This window comes from Pteronotus mesoamericanus, unplaced genomic scaffold, assembly GCF_021234165.1.
Source record: "Pteronotus mesoamericanus isolate MK-2021 breed Mesoamerican mustached bat unplaced genomic scaffold, CSHL_Meso_final contig_78, whole genome shotgun sequence".
Lineage (NCBI taxonomy): Eukaryota > Metazoa > Chordata > Mammalia > Chiroptera > Mormoopidae > Pteronotus > Pteronotus mesoamericanus.
Window position 1 is genome coordinate 28,889,259 of NW_026555258.1, and position 13,922 is coordinate 28,903,180.

The 13,922-nt window shown below is 49.7% G+C and overlaps 1 protein-coding gene across 1 annotated transcript; it reads right to left on the bottom strand.

Annotated features, from left to right (window-relative positions):
• Positions 1-7,221: 7,221 nt before the first annotated feature.
• Positions 7,222-13,463, bottom strand: ALDH1B1 (aldehyde dehydrogenase 1 family member B1). The gene is made up of 2 exons (XM_054584635.1): positions 13,328-13,463; positions 7,222-9,977 (listed from the first exon to the last, which is right to left on the bottom strand). The coding sequence occupies exon 2, from the start codon at positions 9,965-9,967 to the stop codon at positions 8,414-8,416; it is 1,554 nt and encodes a 517-aa protein (XP_054440610.1). The 5' UTR covers positions 9,968-9,977; positions 13,328-13,463; the 3' UTR covers positions 7,222-8,413.
• Between the last annotated feature and the right edge of the window lie 459 nt (positions 13,464-13,922).

The following is a 13,922-nucleotide window of genomic DNA, read 5'->3' on the forward strand; positions in this document are numbered from 1 at the left end:
GGAATGCAATACTGAGGCAGCATGGGGCGTGTGTGAGTTTGAGGCAAGTGAAGCAGCTTAGAGCCGGGGAAACAAAGGAAGACTTTGCTGTGGCTTCCTGTGGGGTTGAAGGATGGGTGGATGCAAGTAGTTAGAGCTCCTAGAAACGAGGAGGAAGATATAAGGTAAAATCATCAAATAGAAATGCAGTTAGGAAATGGCTTTTACAGTTGCCCTGATACTGGACTTTTTGTTTTATTGTTATAAATATATTAAAAAAAATCAAGTTGAGACATTTTGTCCTGTATACTTGTATGCGTATATGTATGTGTATACATATATGTATGTATCTATATGTTTCATGTTTAAATATATAGTTTCCAAGTATAAATGTTTTTCTTTAAAAAACAGAAATTATACCTGGCTATGAATACAGTCTATTATAGATGAGTTTTCCAAAGGGAGCCATGGAATCTCAAGTCCACCGGCACCTCCCGGTTCTCGAGTTCCCGCCGTGGCGCGCCCTGTGGGTGGGCTCCTGCGTGCGCACCTCCGCCGGGTGTTCCAGTGCTCGCCACTGCGAGCGCGCTGTCCCTGGGTTTTCCAGTATTTGGAAGTTCTTCCTCACATTAAGTTGGACTCTGCCTGAAACATCCACCCATTGATCGTGCGTGTACCTCTTGGGCCTCCGCAGGGCCCCATGGCCGCCCCGCCCCCGTGCCCGCAGCACTTCTCACCGGGGAGAGATTCAAAGTCAAGGGTCCTTTCCCTCACCTTCCACTTAACACACAGTCGGTGGCGGCAGGGCAGGCCTCTTCCCTCTAACTCTTTTCCCTCCTTTCTCCTAGGGTCTTGGAAACAGTGATCACAGGATGATGGAAAAGTCAAGTCATGGATCATTTGGCTCTGTGACAAGTTGGAAAAACTGTTTGTAGAAGACCCCTTCTGTATGTTTTTAAAAATTAGACACAAACTAGATTCATAGGCAGATGTAGTTTTTAGCTGGGCAAACACTGGGAAAACAAACTGCACGTGGTTGTTTATACTTTTGAAATGAATTGCTCTGTGAGAATTCTTTTTTTAACTACTCCCTCCCAGGGAAGATCCTGTCACGGTAACATTTGTAACTCTAAAGGGCTGGGTGGGGCATGCGGCAGCTGGGCCTCCTGACCTCATTTGTCTGCGACTGATTAGTGGAGCTCTGTGACTTAGTGTGTGTTGTAGGAAGAAGAGGGTCCTGCTCTCTCCCGCCTGACCTCTAACTTGCTGTGTGACCTGGACAGTTCCCTTCCCTCTTTGGGCCTTGGTCTCTTCACCTGTCAATGTGGCATTTGAACTGGATGTTACCTGTGGCCCTTCCAGCCCTGCCATGCTAGAGTAGGATGGCCCTACGAAAAAAATGCGGGAAGTGTGGCCTTAGCCTTCTTTTTAAACTGGTATTTCCTCAAAAACAAATGCCATTGCTTCATACTAGGGAATAGACAGCTGGCTGTAGCTCTCCTATTCCTGCTGGTTTCTCATCTTAAAGAAACACTTTACCGGACTCAGGGGCCCCGTGGTTGGGCGTTTGGGGACCAAGATGCCCACTCGTGAACAAGCCCAGGATTCTCCAGCCAGGTGGGCAGTGGAGACATGGCTCTGCTTTCTCTGGCTGTGGAAGAGAACATGTTTTACTTAGCAATATTTTGACCTCACCCAGGAATGAGGCTTGCTTTTTTTAATGAAGAAAGAAAGGTGAATATTTAATATCTGGAATTAAAAAAAAAATAGAAATCCTAGGCAATTAAACTTTTTAAATTGGGATCTCATGTGTGGATAGTCCTTAAAGTCCACAAAGCCATCTGTAGTCACTTTGCAGCTCCAGGATAGCAGGGAGGGTGAGTGTTAATGTGCCTCCCCCTTTGCAGACCAAGAAACTAGGCTCCGCGAGGGAAGCATTTGCCCAGGGTCTGAAGACCTCCGAGAAGGACCAGAGCGCGGGCTGCCTGGCCCTCCTTGGTGCTCTTTCCTCTCCGTGGTGCTGCTTCTCAGGATAACTCATACCTACGTGAAGGAAGGTGCAGCCAGTTGCCCAGGTTTCAGGGATTCGTGTCCAGGCCCATGTCTGCTGCCCACCGCGGGCATGCCATTTGGGGGTCCTTTCTGAGACTGCATTTTCTGCTTTTAAGGCCGGCTGTCTCACATTTGAAATACTGGGGCAGCATCACTCTGGCATACTGCGCAGCAGGAGACTGGCCTGGGAATCTAGGAACGCGGGGTTCCCTTGGGACCTCCTCCCTGGCTTGCTGTGTGAGCCCGAACAAATTCCCTTCACTTCCTACACCTCACTTTCCTCATTTTGAATAAGAAAGGAATGAAACTAGATGGGTGGTTTTCAGACTTTTAAAACATTGGAACCCTTTCTTTGAATAAAATTAGAATTGAAACTGATCAAAGCGGAAGCTCTTTCTGTTTGTTGGAGGTTGGGGATGCTCACATCCACTCTCTACTCAGCACCGCCTCCCTCTCTAGTGGGTGTTGAGACCCTCAGGAGAAACGGATGCTGAGGCCCTGGAGAAGGTAGCAGAACAGCATGCATCTGCTAATAAGCACACTTAATGAAATCAGTTGAATCCCCTCAGATTTGCCTCGTCAAAATCAGAAAGCTGGACGTAGACCCAGAGAGCAGGGTGGACAGAGCCGCGTAAGGTCAGAGCTGAGCAAGGAGAACTGCACGAGGCTGGGTTTAGCATCAGGATTATTTGCAAAAATAATGACAACCGTTACCCTGTCTGAAGCTTTCACCAAAACCAACAAAGTCCCAGCCTAATGACTTCTCAACGGCGAGAGCCCCAAGACCTCTGCCCGGGCTGAAAGGATGGGCGCGGTGGCTACTGCCGTTGGGAAAAAACGATTTCCCTGAACCTGGTTTTCCACCCTACTGTCGTATATGTGATGACATCGTATGACCCCTGGGCACTGCAAATGAATGTTTTTAAGGACAGTCTTTGCAGCCTTTTTGCGTCTTGCCCCCGTTTTGCTTGCCCGGGTCCTCATCTCCCACCTTGGCTATAGTCACAGCCCCGCCTGGTCACCTTGCGTGCGATTATTAACCAGTCCTAATCGTTTGCTGCTGGCCCGGTTCTTCTAGCTCTTATTGAATGTGGGTCTCCCGCTGTATGAACATTGTAGGATTTAATTCACTCACGAGCCCCGCCCTCTGTCATCTTCCACATTCATGCGAGTGGCGTTCTCCAGAGGACAGAAGGGCGCAGACACTGGCCATACGAACGTGGGTGGGACCTGGGCCCTGCACTCAGGGGAGACTCCAGTGGGGGGGGATGAGTGGGATGAAGTCACTGTCCTTCCAGGAAGCACAGAATGTCTGCTCTGTGATCAGAGTAGGGGGAAGATCAAGGAAGATTTCCTGAAAGAGGAAAGGCGGCGTCTGAGCTGGGGACTGGAGTGGGCATGGGGATTCCTGGCCAGGGAAACCTCATGTGAAAGGAGCAGGGGTGGAGCCGCGCAGCTTACTTTGGAAACAGGGCGTTGTGACCAGTGCGGCTTCTGGGAGCTGTGGTGGCAAGTGGGTGGGTGGGGGGCCTTGGCCACACCCCTAAATGCCACTGGAAAGGATTGGACTTGGTGCTATAAGCAGTAAGCAGCCTGAATCTCGGTCTTCTGTTGTCAAGTGAGTTATAACTAAGCGCAAGGAAGATCATTTGAAAACCAGTGTCCAATCCCAAATGTTCCCACTTCCGACCTTAAATAAAAAAGTCTGATTTTTAGTCAAAATGGATTTTTTTTCCATCAGGTTTTATGGTGAATTTAATCCTATGTTTTTTAAAAAAAAAACATTGCCCTCCCCTCTCCCCCCAGGGATGGATGATGCAGGAAAAATTAATAAGAATGAGCAAATCAATCGACAGTGAACAATCTCCTCTAATGAATTTCCTCACTCCCAGCCTTCGCCAGGGCCTCTTGAACATTAAATCAGAGAAAGATTATTATGTGATATTTTAATTAATTAAGGGAAACGAAAGTGCCCTGGCGTCGGCAGCTCAATAATGAATTCAGAACTTGGAAACCCGTCACCCAGGGCAGAATTAGACACCGAAACTTGCGCTTGCCTAGCTCCGTGGGGCAGGCGTCCCCTCCAGCCGCAAGAGCTCCCGGGGCCAGAACTGCCGCTGAGGCCAGCCTCCGGGGCATCCAGGGGTGGAAGAGTTTCACCTGCGTCTCCTCTTCCTCACACTCAACTCTCCCCCTGCTGGGAGTCAGGGAGTGGTTGGTTGTCGAGGGAAGAGTAAAAATCGTCATCACTAGAAGGTGGGAGTGGGGGTGGGAGGGACAGAAGCCTCTCTTATCTCCATTTATAAACCTACCCACCACTTACAACATCTGCAGAGCACCGACTAGGCACCAGGCTTCACTGGGTGCCGAGGGGTGCCGCACTCAATAAAAAAAGTGTTGAATAAGCGAATAAACTCACCACCTTGTCCCCAAACCCGCTCCTCTAGCTAGGTTCCCTTTCACTGTGCTAGTACCGCCACCACTGGGTTACCCCAGCAGCCACACGCCGTCACCTCCTGCCTCCCGCCGTCTCCCACCCGTCCTCACACCTGGTCCAGGCTAGTAGCATGGCGGGCTGGGCAGAGGTGCCGAGTGGCCTCCAGCTTCAGGTCGCCCCCTCAGCCTGTCCTCCCACTGAAACAGAGTCAGCTTTAGAAACCGGAGTGTGATCCTCGCACTTTCCTTTCACCGCTCTCACGGTTTCCCACCTCTGGATGACGTGTGTGGACGTCCTTGCAGGGCGGGCAGCCCCTTCCCAGCCCAGGCCCCGCCCCCCTCCCAGGTCTTCCCTGCCTTCCCCTTCCTCCACCATTGCTTCGTACCCTCCAAGCTTTTTCACAAACTTCATGCCATTCCCTCTCCCAGGAACACCCTTCCTGCATCGCTCTGCCTGGTTACCTCCTTCTTGTCTAGTAGGATCCCATGTCCCTCCCACTGGGCCTTTCTCCTGGGCCGAGTGGGTGCAGTAGAGGTGGAAGACCCGAGTTTGCATCCTGGCTCCTTACTATCTGAACATCTCTGTTCAAGGGCCACCATGATTACTTACCGAGTGTGGAATAATATTAAGAAGTGCCTGATGAGGATGTGCAGAAAAAGGAACCCTTGTGCATGCTTGATGGGATTGTAAATTGGTGCAGCCACTGTGGAAAACAGTATGGAACTTCCTCAAAAAAATTAAAAATAGAACTACCGCATGACCCAGCAATCTCACATGTGGGCATTTATCTGAAGAATCCAAAACACTAATTTGAAAACACCTATGCATACCTATGTTCACTGCAGCATTATTTACAATAGCCAAGATATGGAACCCACCTAAGTGCCCATTTGTAGAATGGAAAAGGAAGATGTGGTACCTATATACAATGTACTATGAGCCATACAAAAGAATGAGATCTTGCCGTTTGTGACAGCACAGATGGACCTAGAGGGTATCACACCAAGTGAAGTAAGTCAGAGGGCAGGGGCTGCCTCACACAATCCTCTGTCCCCGCAACTGGCTGGGAGCCAGAACCTGGAAGCCCTTTTTTTTTTTTTTTTTTTAAACCAACAAACAATCTGAGCAAATTAATTAACCAGGTGGCCACCAGAGGTCAGCCTCACACCCAGAATAGAGCCAAACCAAATCAAAGTTCTTCAAGTGCCTAGCATCTGGGATCCCATCAAGGAAAGCAATGTTGCTGTGGGCAAGCAGCAGCCTCAATGGATGCAGCAAAGCTGAGTCCTCGGGCTCTTCAGGAGTCGAGGCTGGATTAGATGGGCTCTCAGTTGGTCCCCTTTCTGGCCCAGAGTGCTATGTATGCACATGGGAAAGTGAGCCCAAATGAGCTTCATGTGAAACCTCTCACCTCCCATTTCCTCATCTAAAAAAAGAAGGGTAACCCCACTGCCTATTTTATAGGTTTGTGTGAGGCTTCAGTGGCGTGTAAAGGTGCCTGGCACAGATAGCAGCTGGCAGAGTAGAGCTGGGGGTAGTTTGTTGGAATGAGTGGGTGCCCCAAAGTTGCAGCATCTACGTGCAAGTGTCTGCATTAAAGGATGCCAAGTTCAACCTCCCCGCTCACACGGCCCTGTACCCAGAGCAGTGACGATGAGAGCAGAGGCAGGGGGCTGAGATGGCCAGCAATCTGACTCATCTGTCTCCTCAGTCACAGAATTTCAGGAATCAAAATAAGGGACCCAGAAGACTGTCCTGTCCCAGTCCCAACCCATCCCGGGACACCCTGTACCAAGTTGCTCTAGGTTTAGACGTACTGAGAGGCAAACGAACAATGGATTTGTTAAAACACTGGGATATTGCTTGATGGTCATTAGGGACCCCCATTCACCCAGCTACTCACTCCTGTTTCCCTGTTTCGTGAGAAGCTCTGACTACTATGCAAAGTGCCAATGGCTTCTAAGAGAAGGAGACAAAAAGTGCACTTTGGGGGACAGTCAGGGTCACCCCAGCCTTAGACAAATGGCACAGAAAGGAGGTCCAGGGAAGGAGAGATGAGGGGACTAAACAGACTCAGAAGCCCCAGAAAGCATTTTCAGGTCAACTCCAAAGTCAGATACTGAACAAAATCATCTTGAAGCCTAGGGTAGACAACAGGATGCTAAACAGATGCCATGTGGGGGGGCGGTGTGCATGTAGTAGACTGAGTGGACCTAAAAGTAGCATGATTCATTATTAATGCGACAGAAAGGTGAAAGACAAGGAGAACGGGGCTCAGCAGTCTGGTTAGGTGCCGTGGCCTGCTGGCTTGGCATTACGCCCATCTACTGGGAAATTAAAATTAACAGTAAACACACTGAGCTCTCAGGTTTGAACCTCTGGAAATCCCAGCACATCAGGATGGCCCTGATACGGAGCATGGCTTGAGGGGCAGTGTTTTGGTAGACGATGGAGGACAATGCCAGTGGAAGTCTTGAAATGAGACCTGACAGGGACTTGTTCCAGGCAGGAACCAGAGCTTTTCTCTGTGGGTCTTAAAGTTGCACTTTGTCACCCAGCCAGCCAAGTGAAAACCAAAACAAAACTAGAAATATTGTGGCGGGGACTTTTGCGCCTGGCTGGGGGTTGACAAGATGACTTGGGGACAAGATGACAAGATGACTTGACAAGGGGACTACGTGGGTCCCCTCCATCCCCAAGACTCTGCAAAACATTCAGCAACAAGAGAATATTGACACAAAATGGATTGGCAAACAAAATGTGAGTTTATTTTAATTTTTAATTGAAATCCATTCACATTTCATAAAATTCACCTTATCATATTTTGCTACATATAATGCACAATTTTTTGCTCAAATATTTGAGGGAAAAATAAGGATGTGCATCATACATGGGTACAATGACTATACAACATAGGTATAATAATGGGTATAGTAATCCCATGTATAATGTGCACAAAAACATGGGTGCACATTATACATGGCAAAATATGGTATACAATTCACTGATTTTTAGTATGTAATAAAGTTGTGGAACTATCACCACTATCCAATTCCAGAGTATTTTAAAACCTCCCACCCAAAAAAATCCCATACCCATTAACAGTTACTCTACCCATACCCATTCCCATTCCCTCTACCCCTACACCCTGGCAACCACTGAACTACTTTCTATCTTTATAGATTTGCCTGCTCTGGATATTTCATATAAATGGAATCACACAATACATGGCCTTTTGTGTCTGTCTTCTTTCGTTCAGCGTAATGTCTCCAAGGACCATCCATGTTGCAGCGTGTCAGTACTCCATTCCTTTTTATGGCTGAAAAGTATATGGAATATTCCACAGAAACATTTTGCTTATTCACTCAGCAGTTGATGGACATTTGTGTTATTTGAGCTTACTGTAAAGGAATGGATATGTAAATTCATTCTTTGCCCATTCCTTCCCTCAAATTAAAGAAAATCAGTAGCAAAATGAAGGGCAAGCAAGCAAAATATCCAACAACTGGTACTTAGAGAAGGAAAAGAACCCTTGATCTTTAGGTTAAGTCATTGAAGAATGGAAACAAGATCTGGCATCCATCAAAATTCCTAATGTCTTCTAATTCCATGTCTGAGGTGAGCCCGTCCACTAAGCCACCAGGCTAATCCATTAGAAAGCCATTGGGTCAGCAGGAAGAACTAAAAGTCCAGATCAGTGGTTTTTAATCTATCTTCCAGGGATCCTGAAGGTTTCATAGAAGTAACTCATGATGTCCAAGGGGGCTGGGGTTGGAGCAGAGAGGGCTAGGACTCCCAGCACAGCACCCATCCCTGCTTTAACTAGAGCAACTATGATTTTGTTTCATTAGTTGAGGTCCTACAAGTTCATTTGGAACAAATAAAGGGGGTCCATGGCTAAAAAATGTTTGGTGACCACCGGTAAGAGGTTGTGGGTGGATGTTCTTACGAGTTCTTCTGTGGAACCTTGATGGTGACTGTCTTCACCTCCGTGTAGGCCTTCAGCCCATCCTCCCCCAGCTCCCTCCCAAAGCCAGATTCCTTAAAGCCTCCAAAGGGCGTGTGGCAGGTGACAATATTGTACGTGTTTACCCACACCGTCCCAGCTTGGAGTGCCTGTGTGAAGTACATGGCCTTGTCCAGGTCCTGGGTGAACACAGCAGCAGCCAAGCCATACCTGGTGTTGTTGGCCCTCTCAATTACCTCCTCGATTTTCTTGAACTTGAACAGGGGTTGCACAGGCCCAAAGATCTCCTCCTTGGCAATCCTCATGTCATCTTGCACATCACCAAAGACCGTGGGCTTGATGAAGAAACCACGCTCCCCAAAACGCTGCCCACCACAGAGAAGTTTTGCCCCCTCTTTCTGGCCAAGCTGGATATAGCCCAGGATTCGTTCAAACTGCTCCTTGTCTACCTGGGGCCCCTGCTGGGTGTCCAGCTCAAAGGGGTTCCCCACTTTCCTCTGCTTAGCTTTCTCCACTGTTCTCTGAAGAAACTCGTCATAGATAGATTCTTCAACGAAGGTCCGGGACCCTGCACAGCAGCACTGGCCCATGTTGAAGAAGAGGGCTTCGTGGCACTGCTCCACAGCGTGGTCCATGTCGGCGTCAGCCAACACGATGCTGGGGCTCTTCCCGCCCAGCTCTAAGGTGATTCTCTTGAGGTTGGAATCTCCGGCTGCCTTCTGGATCAGATGGCCCACCTCAGTGGAGCCGGTGAAAGTAATTTTGTCGATATCCATGTGCTGAGCAATGGCCGCTCCTGCTGTGGGGCCATAGCCGGTGATGATGTTCACCACCCCAGGGGGGAAGCCCGCCTCCTTGATAAGGGAGGCCAAGTACAGGGCAGAAAGGGGGGTCTGCTCTGCAACCTTCATAACAACAGTGTTGCCAGTGGCAAGGGCCGGTGCAAGCTTCCAGCCCTGCATGACCAAGGGGAAGTTCCATGGGATAATCTGGCCACAGACACCAACGGGCTCGTGCCGGGTAAAGCAGAAATGCTCACCATCCATGGGGATGGTCTTGCCATGCCATTTGTCAGCCCAGCCAGCAAAGTACCGGTACACCTTGATGACCTCATCCAGGTCCAAGACATAAGACTCTTGAAAAGGCTTCCCATTGTCCAAGGTCTCCAGTGAGGCCAAGTAAACCCGATCCCGCTCCACTAGGTCGGCCAGGCGGTTCAACAGGTGGCCCCGCTCGGAGGCATCCATCCGGCGCCATGGAGACCCCAGGCGGAAGGCCTTTCGGGCTGCTTTCACGGCCCGATCCACATCAGCCTTGTCCCCTTCAGCCACGTGGCCAATGACCTCTCCCGTGCTGGGGTTAACTGTTGGAAAGGTCTTCTTGCTGACTGCATCTTGCCACTCATTGTTGATGAACAGCTGGTGGTACCGGATGTCTGGGTTCTGGATGGGGCTTGGAAGGGCTGCTGCCGAAGAGTACGGGGCAGTCCTGCCTCGGAGGCAAAGCAGCCGGGGCACCAGGAAGCGCAGCATACTGACGGCTCTGGAGAGGGACAGGAGGAACCAGGTGAACAGGTGAGAGGGACTCAGGTGGGCCCGCAAAAGCCCACCAGCTCAGATGTTCCCAGATTTGAGCATAACGGGTGTCACCTCAAAAAAACATGGATTGTTAAGGGGTACAATCTAGCGTCCAGCTCAGTCCCTCATCTCTCCTGAGTCCGTGCTACAATGTCTCCTTCTCAGCAAGGCCTTCCCTGACCACCATTTATAAAACTGAAACTTTCTGGGGGGAAGGTAGAGACAAATGTATTTAGAAAAGTAAATAAATTACTTAAAGAAAAAAAAAAGAAAGCTAGGATTCAAATTCAGGCTGTTCAGAACCCAGTCTCTTAATCACTATTTGATTGTGATTGCATCCATATATTCATCATTCATTCATTCATTCATTCAGCAATTATATATGAGGGGGGACCCCTCCAAAACAGGAGGGGGGCCCCTAGTAGTACAGGCTTTCTCCACTAGGTGAGTGTTCTAGGAACCCATCTGTATCAGTGCACCAGCTGGCACTGTTGTGAGAGGCTGCCTTTGGCTTTAGCGAATTTCTTTGAAGACTCCTTCAACAAGTTTGTCCATTTCATGGTGGGTGATTTACGAGTTCACCTGCCCACAACGTGTTGAGTATTCAGGAGCTTTCGACCAAAAATGGCGTGACCCCCTTGCCCCACCCTCCCTATTCACCTGATCTCACCCTGAGTGACTTTTTTGTTGTTGTTTCCACAGATGAAAAAAGTCCTCAAGGAGAAATGCTTTGCTTATGTGGAAGAAGTGAAAAAAATGGCAGAAGCACTAAAAAGCATCAAAATCAATGAGTTCAAATACTGTTTTGAGCAGTGGAAAAAAGTCTAGATGGTATTGAATGAAATGGAGAGTAGTTTGAAGGTGGCTGAAGTTTAAACATGTAAGAATACACAATTTTTTATAAATAAATTTCATTTTGGGGAGGTCCCTCTCATATTAAGGGCTCCTATATCCCATATAATTGTCCAGGAACAGTAGATGCAGTAAAAATAAGGCTAGAACTCAGCTCTTCAAGAAGCATCCAGTGAACATTTTCTCCTTAGACGGATTTATCCTCGGGGCAACCCACCCAAAGTTCTGAGTTTGTTCTGCTCCTAAGGCCCAGGCCTACACCCTCAGACCTCAAATATCTCCTGAGATCCAAACACCTCAGGTGACCCTCAACTCCACAACAGACTGAGAGGGAGGATCGCTTGGCCACATCCAGTCCTGGATTAAGCAGAGAGAGCTGTTGTGGAAGTAGAGGAAGGAATAAGACACCTTCACCCTGCTATTGGGCCAGTGGAGAGAAAGTGGGGAAGGTATGTGTTAAACATTGTGCGGTGTATTTACTTATACCTATTCTTACTCTTCCTAATCCCTTTTCTCTGAGAAGTACGTGGCATTATATTAAATTTCCAAATGAGGAAACAAGCTCATTGAGGTTAAATAACTTTTTGAAGGTCATCCAACCAGTTAAGAGGTGAAGATTGTATTGAATGTGAGAATGTTTAACTAGGAAAAAAACAAAACAAAACAAAACAACCCCTGCAACTCTCTTCACCTCTATCCCTCTTACCGTGGTTTATTTTTCCCCAGCTGACATTACACGCTTATATGTTTAGTGTTGCCTCTCCCCAATAAAACATCATCTCCATGAGGACAAGAATTTCTTTTCCTGTTTTGTTCATTGCCATAGCCCTGGCTGCCTAGAATTATGATTGCTACGTAAATTTCCAAAAAGGCTGTTTAACTGACCTGAGAATGGAATAGAGACCAAAAGGACTCAGAGACAGGGGCTACTTCACATCAGGTCAACTCTGTGCCTCAGACGCCTCCTACGTAAAATGCCTCCTGGGGCTGTGTTGAATGGGGTGGTGTGGAGGGAAGCCGGTCACCCTCCCCCCAGGGCGTCAGAGCTGGCAGCTGCCAGCCTAGCCCAGCCCCCCAGGCACAGGCCTCAGCCTCCCAGGGGTGCGGCAAGTCCAGCAGTAGCTGGGAAGAAGGGCCTGGGTGTATCTTGCCCACAACTCTGAAAACAGTGTAGACCCGATCAGCAGCTGTAAAATTTAAACAGTATATAACATGTATTCCATGAAATGTAAAGGGTGTATAAAGTTCCTAGATTCACTGAAGCCATCACTCCCCAGCCAGGACAGGGAGTCCTCCACCTTTACTCTCTCGAGTGGGAGTAATGCCCCACTCAACAGCAAAAAGGCACTGCTTTGCCCATCCCCCGCCCCCAAACCCCCTACTCCCTACCCTCTGCCATTGGGCATGGAGAGGAGCAAAGAACTCATCCAAAAAAACACCCCCACCAGGTCCTCAGCTCTATACAAATCAGTGCTGCCCAGAAATGCCCTCCCTTGTGGGTGAGGAGGGCCCTATGCCAGCAAGCCTATCAGCGATGCACTAGGGTTCCACTTGGCTCAGGGCTCTGCCCCATGCTGGGCAGAAGCAGCCTTGGCACCAACGGCCCAGAGTCTCAGGAGGGAGGAGTCCACTGGAATGGGTGTAAGGAGGAGTCACCAGTCCACAGAAGGGGGGTGGAAAGGCTAAACCGGTCGGAGAAGTGGTTTTAGATTGCGGCTGGGAAATCTGTTAGGCCAAGCCAAACCTGTTCCTGCTCTAGAGGCCCCTGTGGGGTCTGTCCTGGCACCTCTCTGTACATGAAGGAAGATCACTGCTCATTGGTGCACCAGGCTTTACAGTTTGCAGGCCACTTGGTTGGCAGTGAACTCACACAAACGTTAGCAGCCCTGGGGTGATTAGAGAAGGTGATAAGCCCCATTCTGGAAGAAGGTTGAGGATCAGAAAGCTTCAGGGACTCACGGAGAACACATAGCAAGTAAGAAGAGGAGCCTCAGCCCAGGTTCCCGCAGTCCTAGCTTTGTGTTTCCTCCTGACTACGGGCAGTCTCTTTGGTTCCCTGTATTAGTGCCCCCTGTGCCAAGCATCGGACCTTACGGGTCATCGAGCCAGGACCAGGAGGCCGCCCGCCCTCACCCATTCTGCGTGGAGGGGCGCGCATTCTGGCCTCTCCACCACCGGCTACCGTCGTTAGGGCCCCCCCGCTGAAGTGGGCCAGGTGGGCGGGAGCACTGAGGTCCAGCTAATCCGAAAGGTTTGAGGGGGAGGGGAGGACTGCGTCCTCCGGGCCCTCAGGTGCCGCCTCGGGACTCGGGTCCAGGGAAAGGGGTGAGGTCCTAGAGCGCACGCCAGGCAAAAAGACCGACCCCCGCATGCGTAAGCCGAGGCCTAGAGAGGAAGCCTCCATCGCGCTGACGGCAGCTGCGGCCTGCCCGGGCGGTTCGAGAGGGTAAGGTGGGAACTTACCTGCGGCAGGCTCGGGCTTTCTCTCAAGTGCAGCTTCAGGCTCTCACCAGGTAGTTCCGCTTTGCGCCTAGAGGGCGCCGCAGGTCCCGCCTCCGCTAATCCCAGAGGCTCAGCAGCCAAAGAGGCTCTTTCTGCGCTGGAGGGGCGGCAGCCTCAAGGTCACGGTCATTCCTCCCTCCAGGGGCCGGTCGTTCCTCCCTCCAGGGGCCGAGAGGTCAGGGTTCCCAGTGGAGTGGCTCAACCTCATCTCGCTTCCCCAGGGGAACTGCACCACTCAAGCGTGCTCTCCTTTGCAATGCGGTTCAGACCTGGGGTCCTAAGGTGCTTGTTTGGATGTGGAAACAAAGACCCAGAAAGGGCCAGGCCTTCCGCAGGTCACATAGCCATCTGAGACTGGTCCCCAATTATACAATATTTTGCATTTTCCCCTCCTGCACGACACTCCTAGTTAGGTTGCGGTCCTTGCACCTCTCCTTGCCCTCTTGTTTCCTCCCCCCTCTGTTTTTACCTTTGTTCAATTTCTGTTTCAACCTTCACTGCTCTTTTTCCCAGTTCCATGAAGATTTTATGCTTGTGCATTTTTAAAAAGCAAATT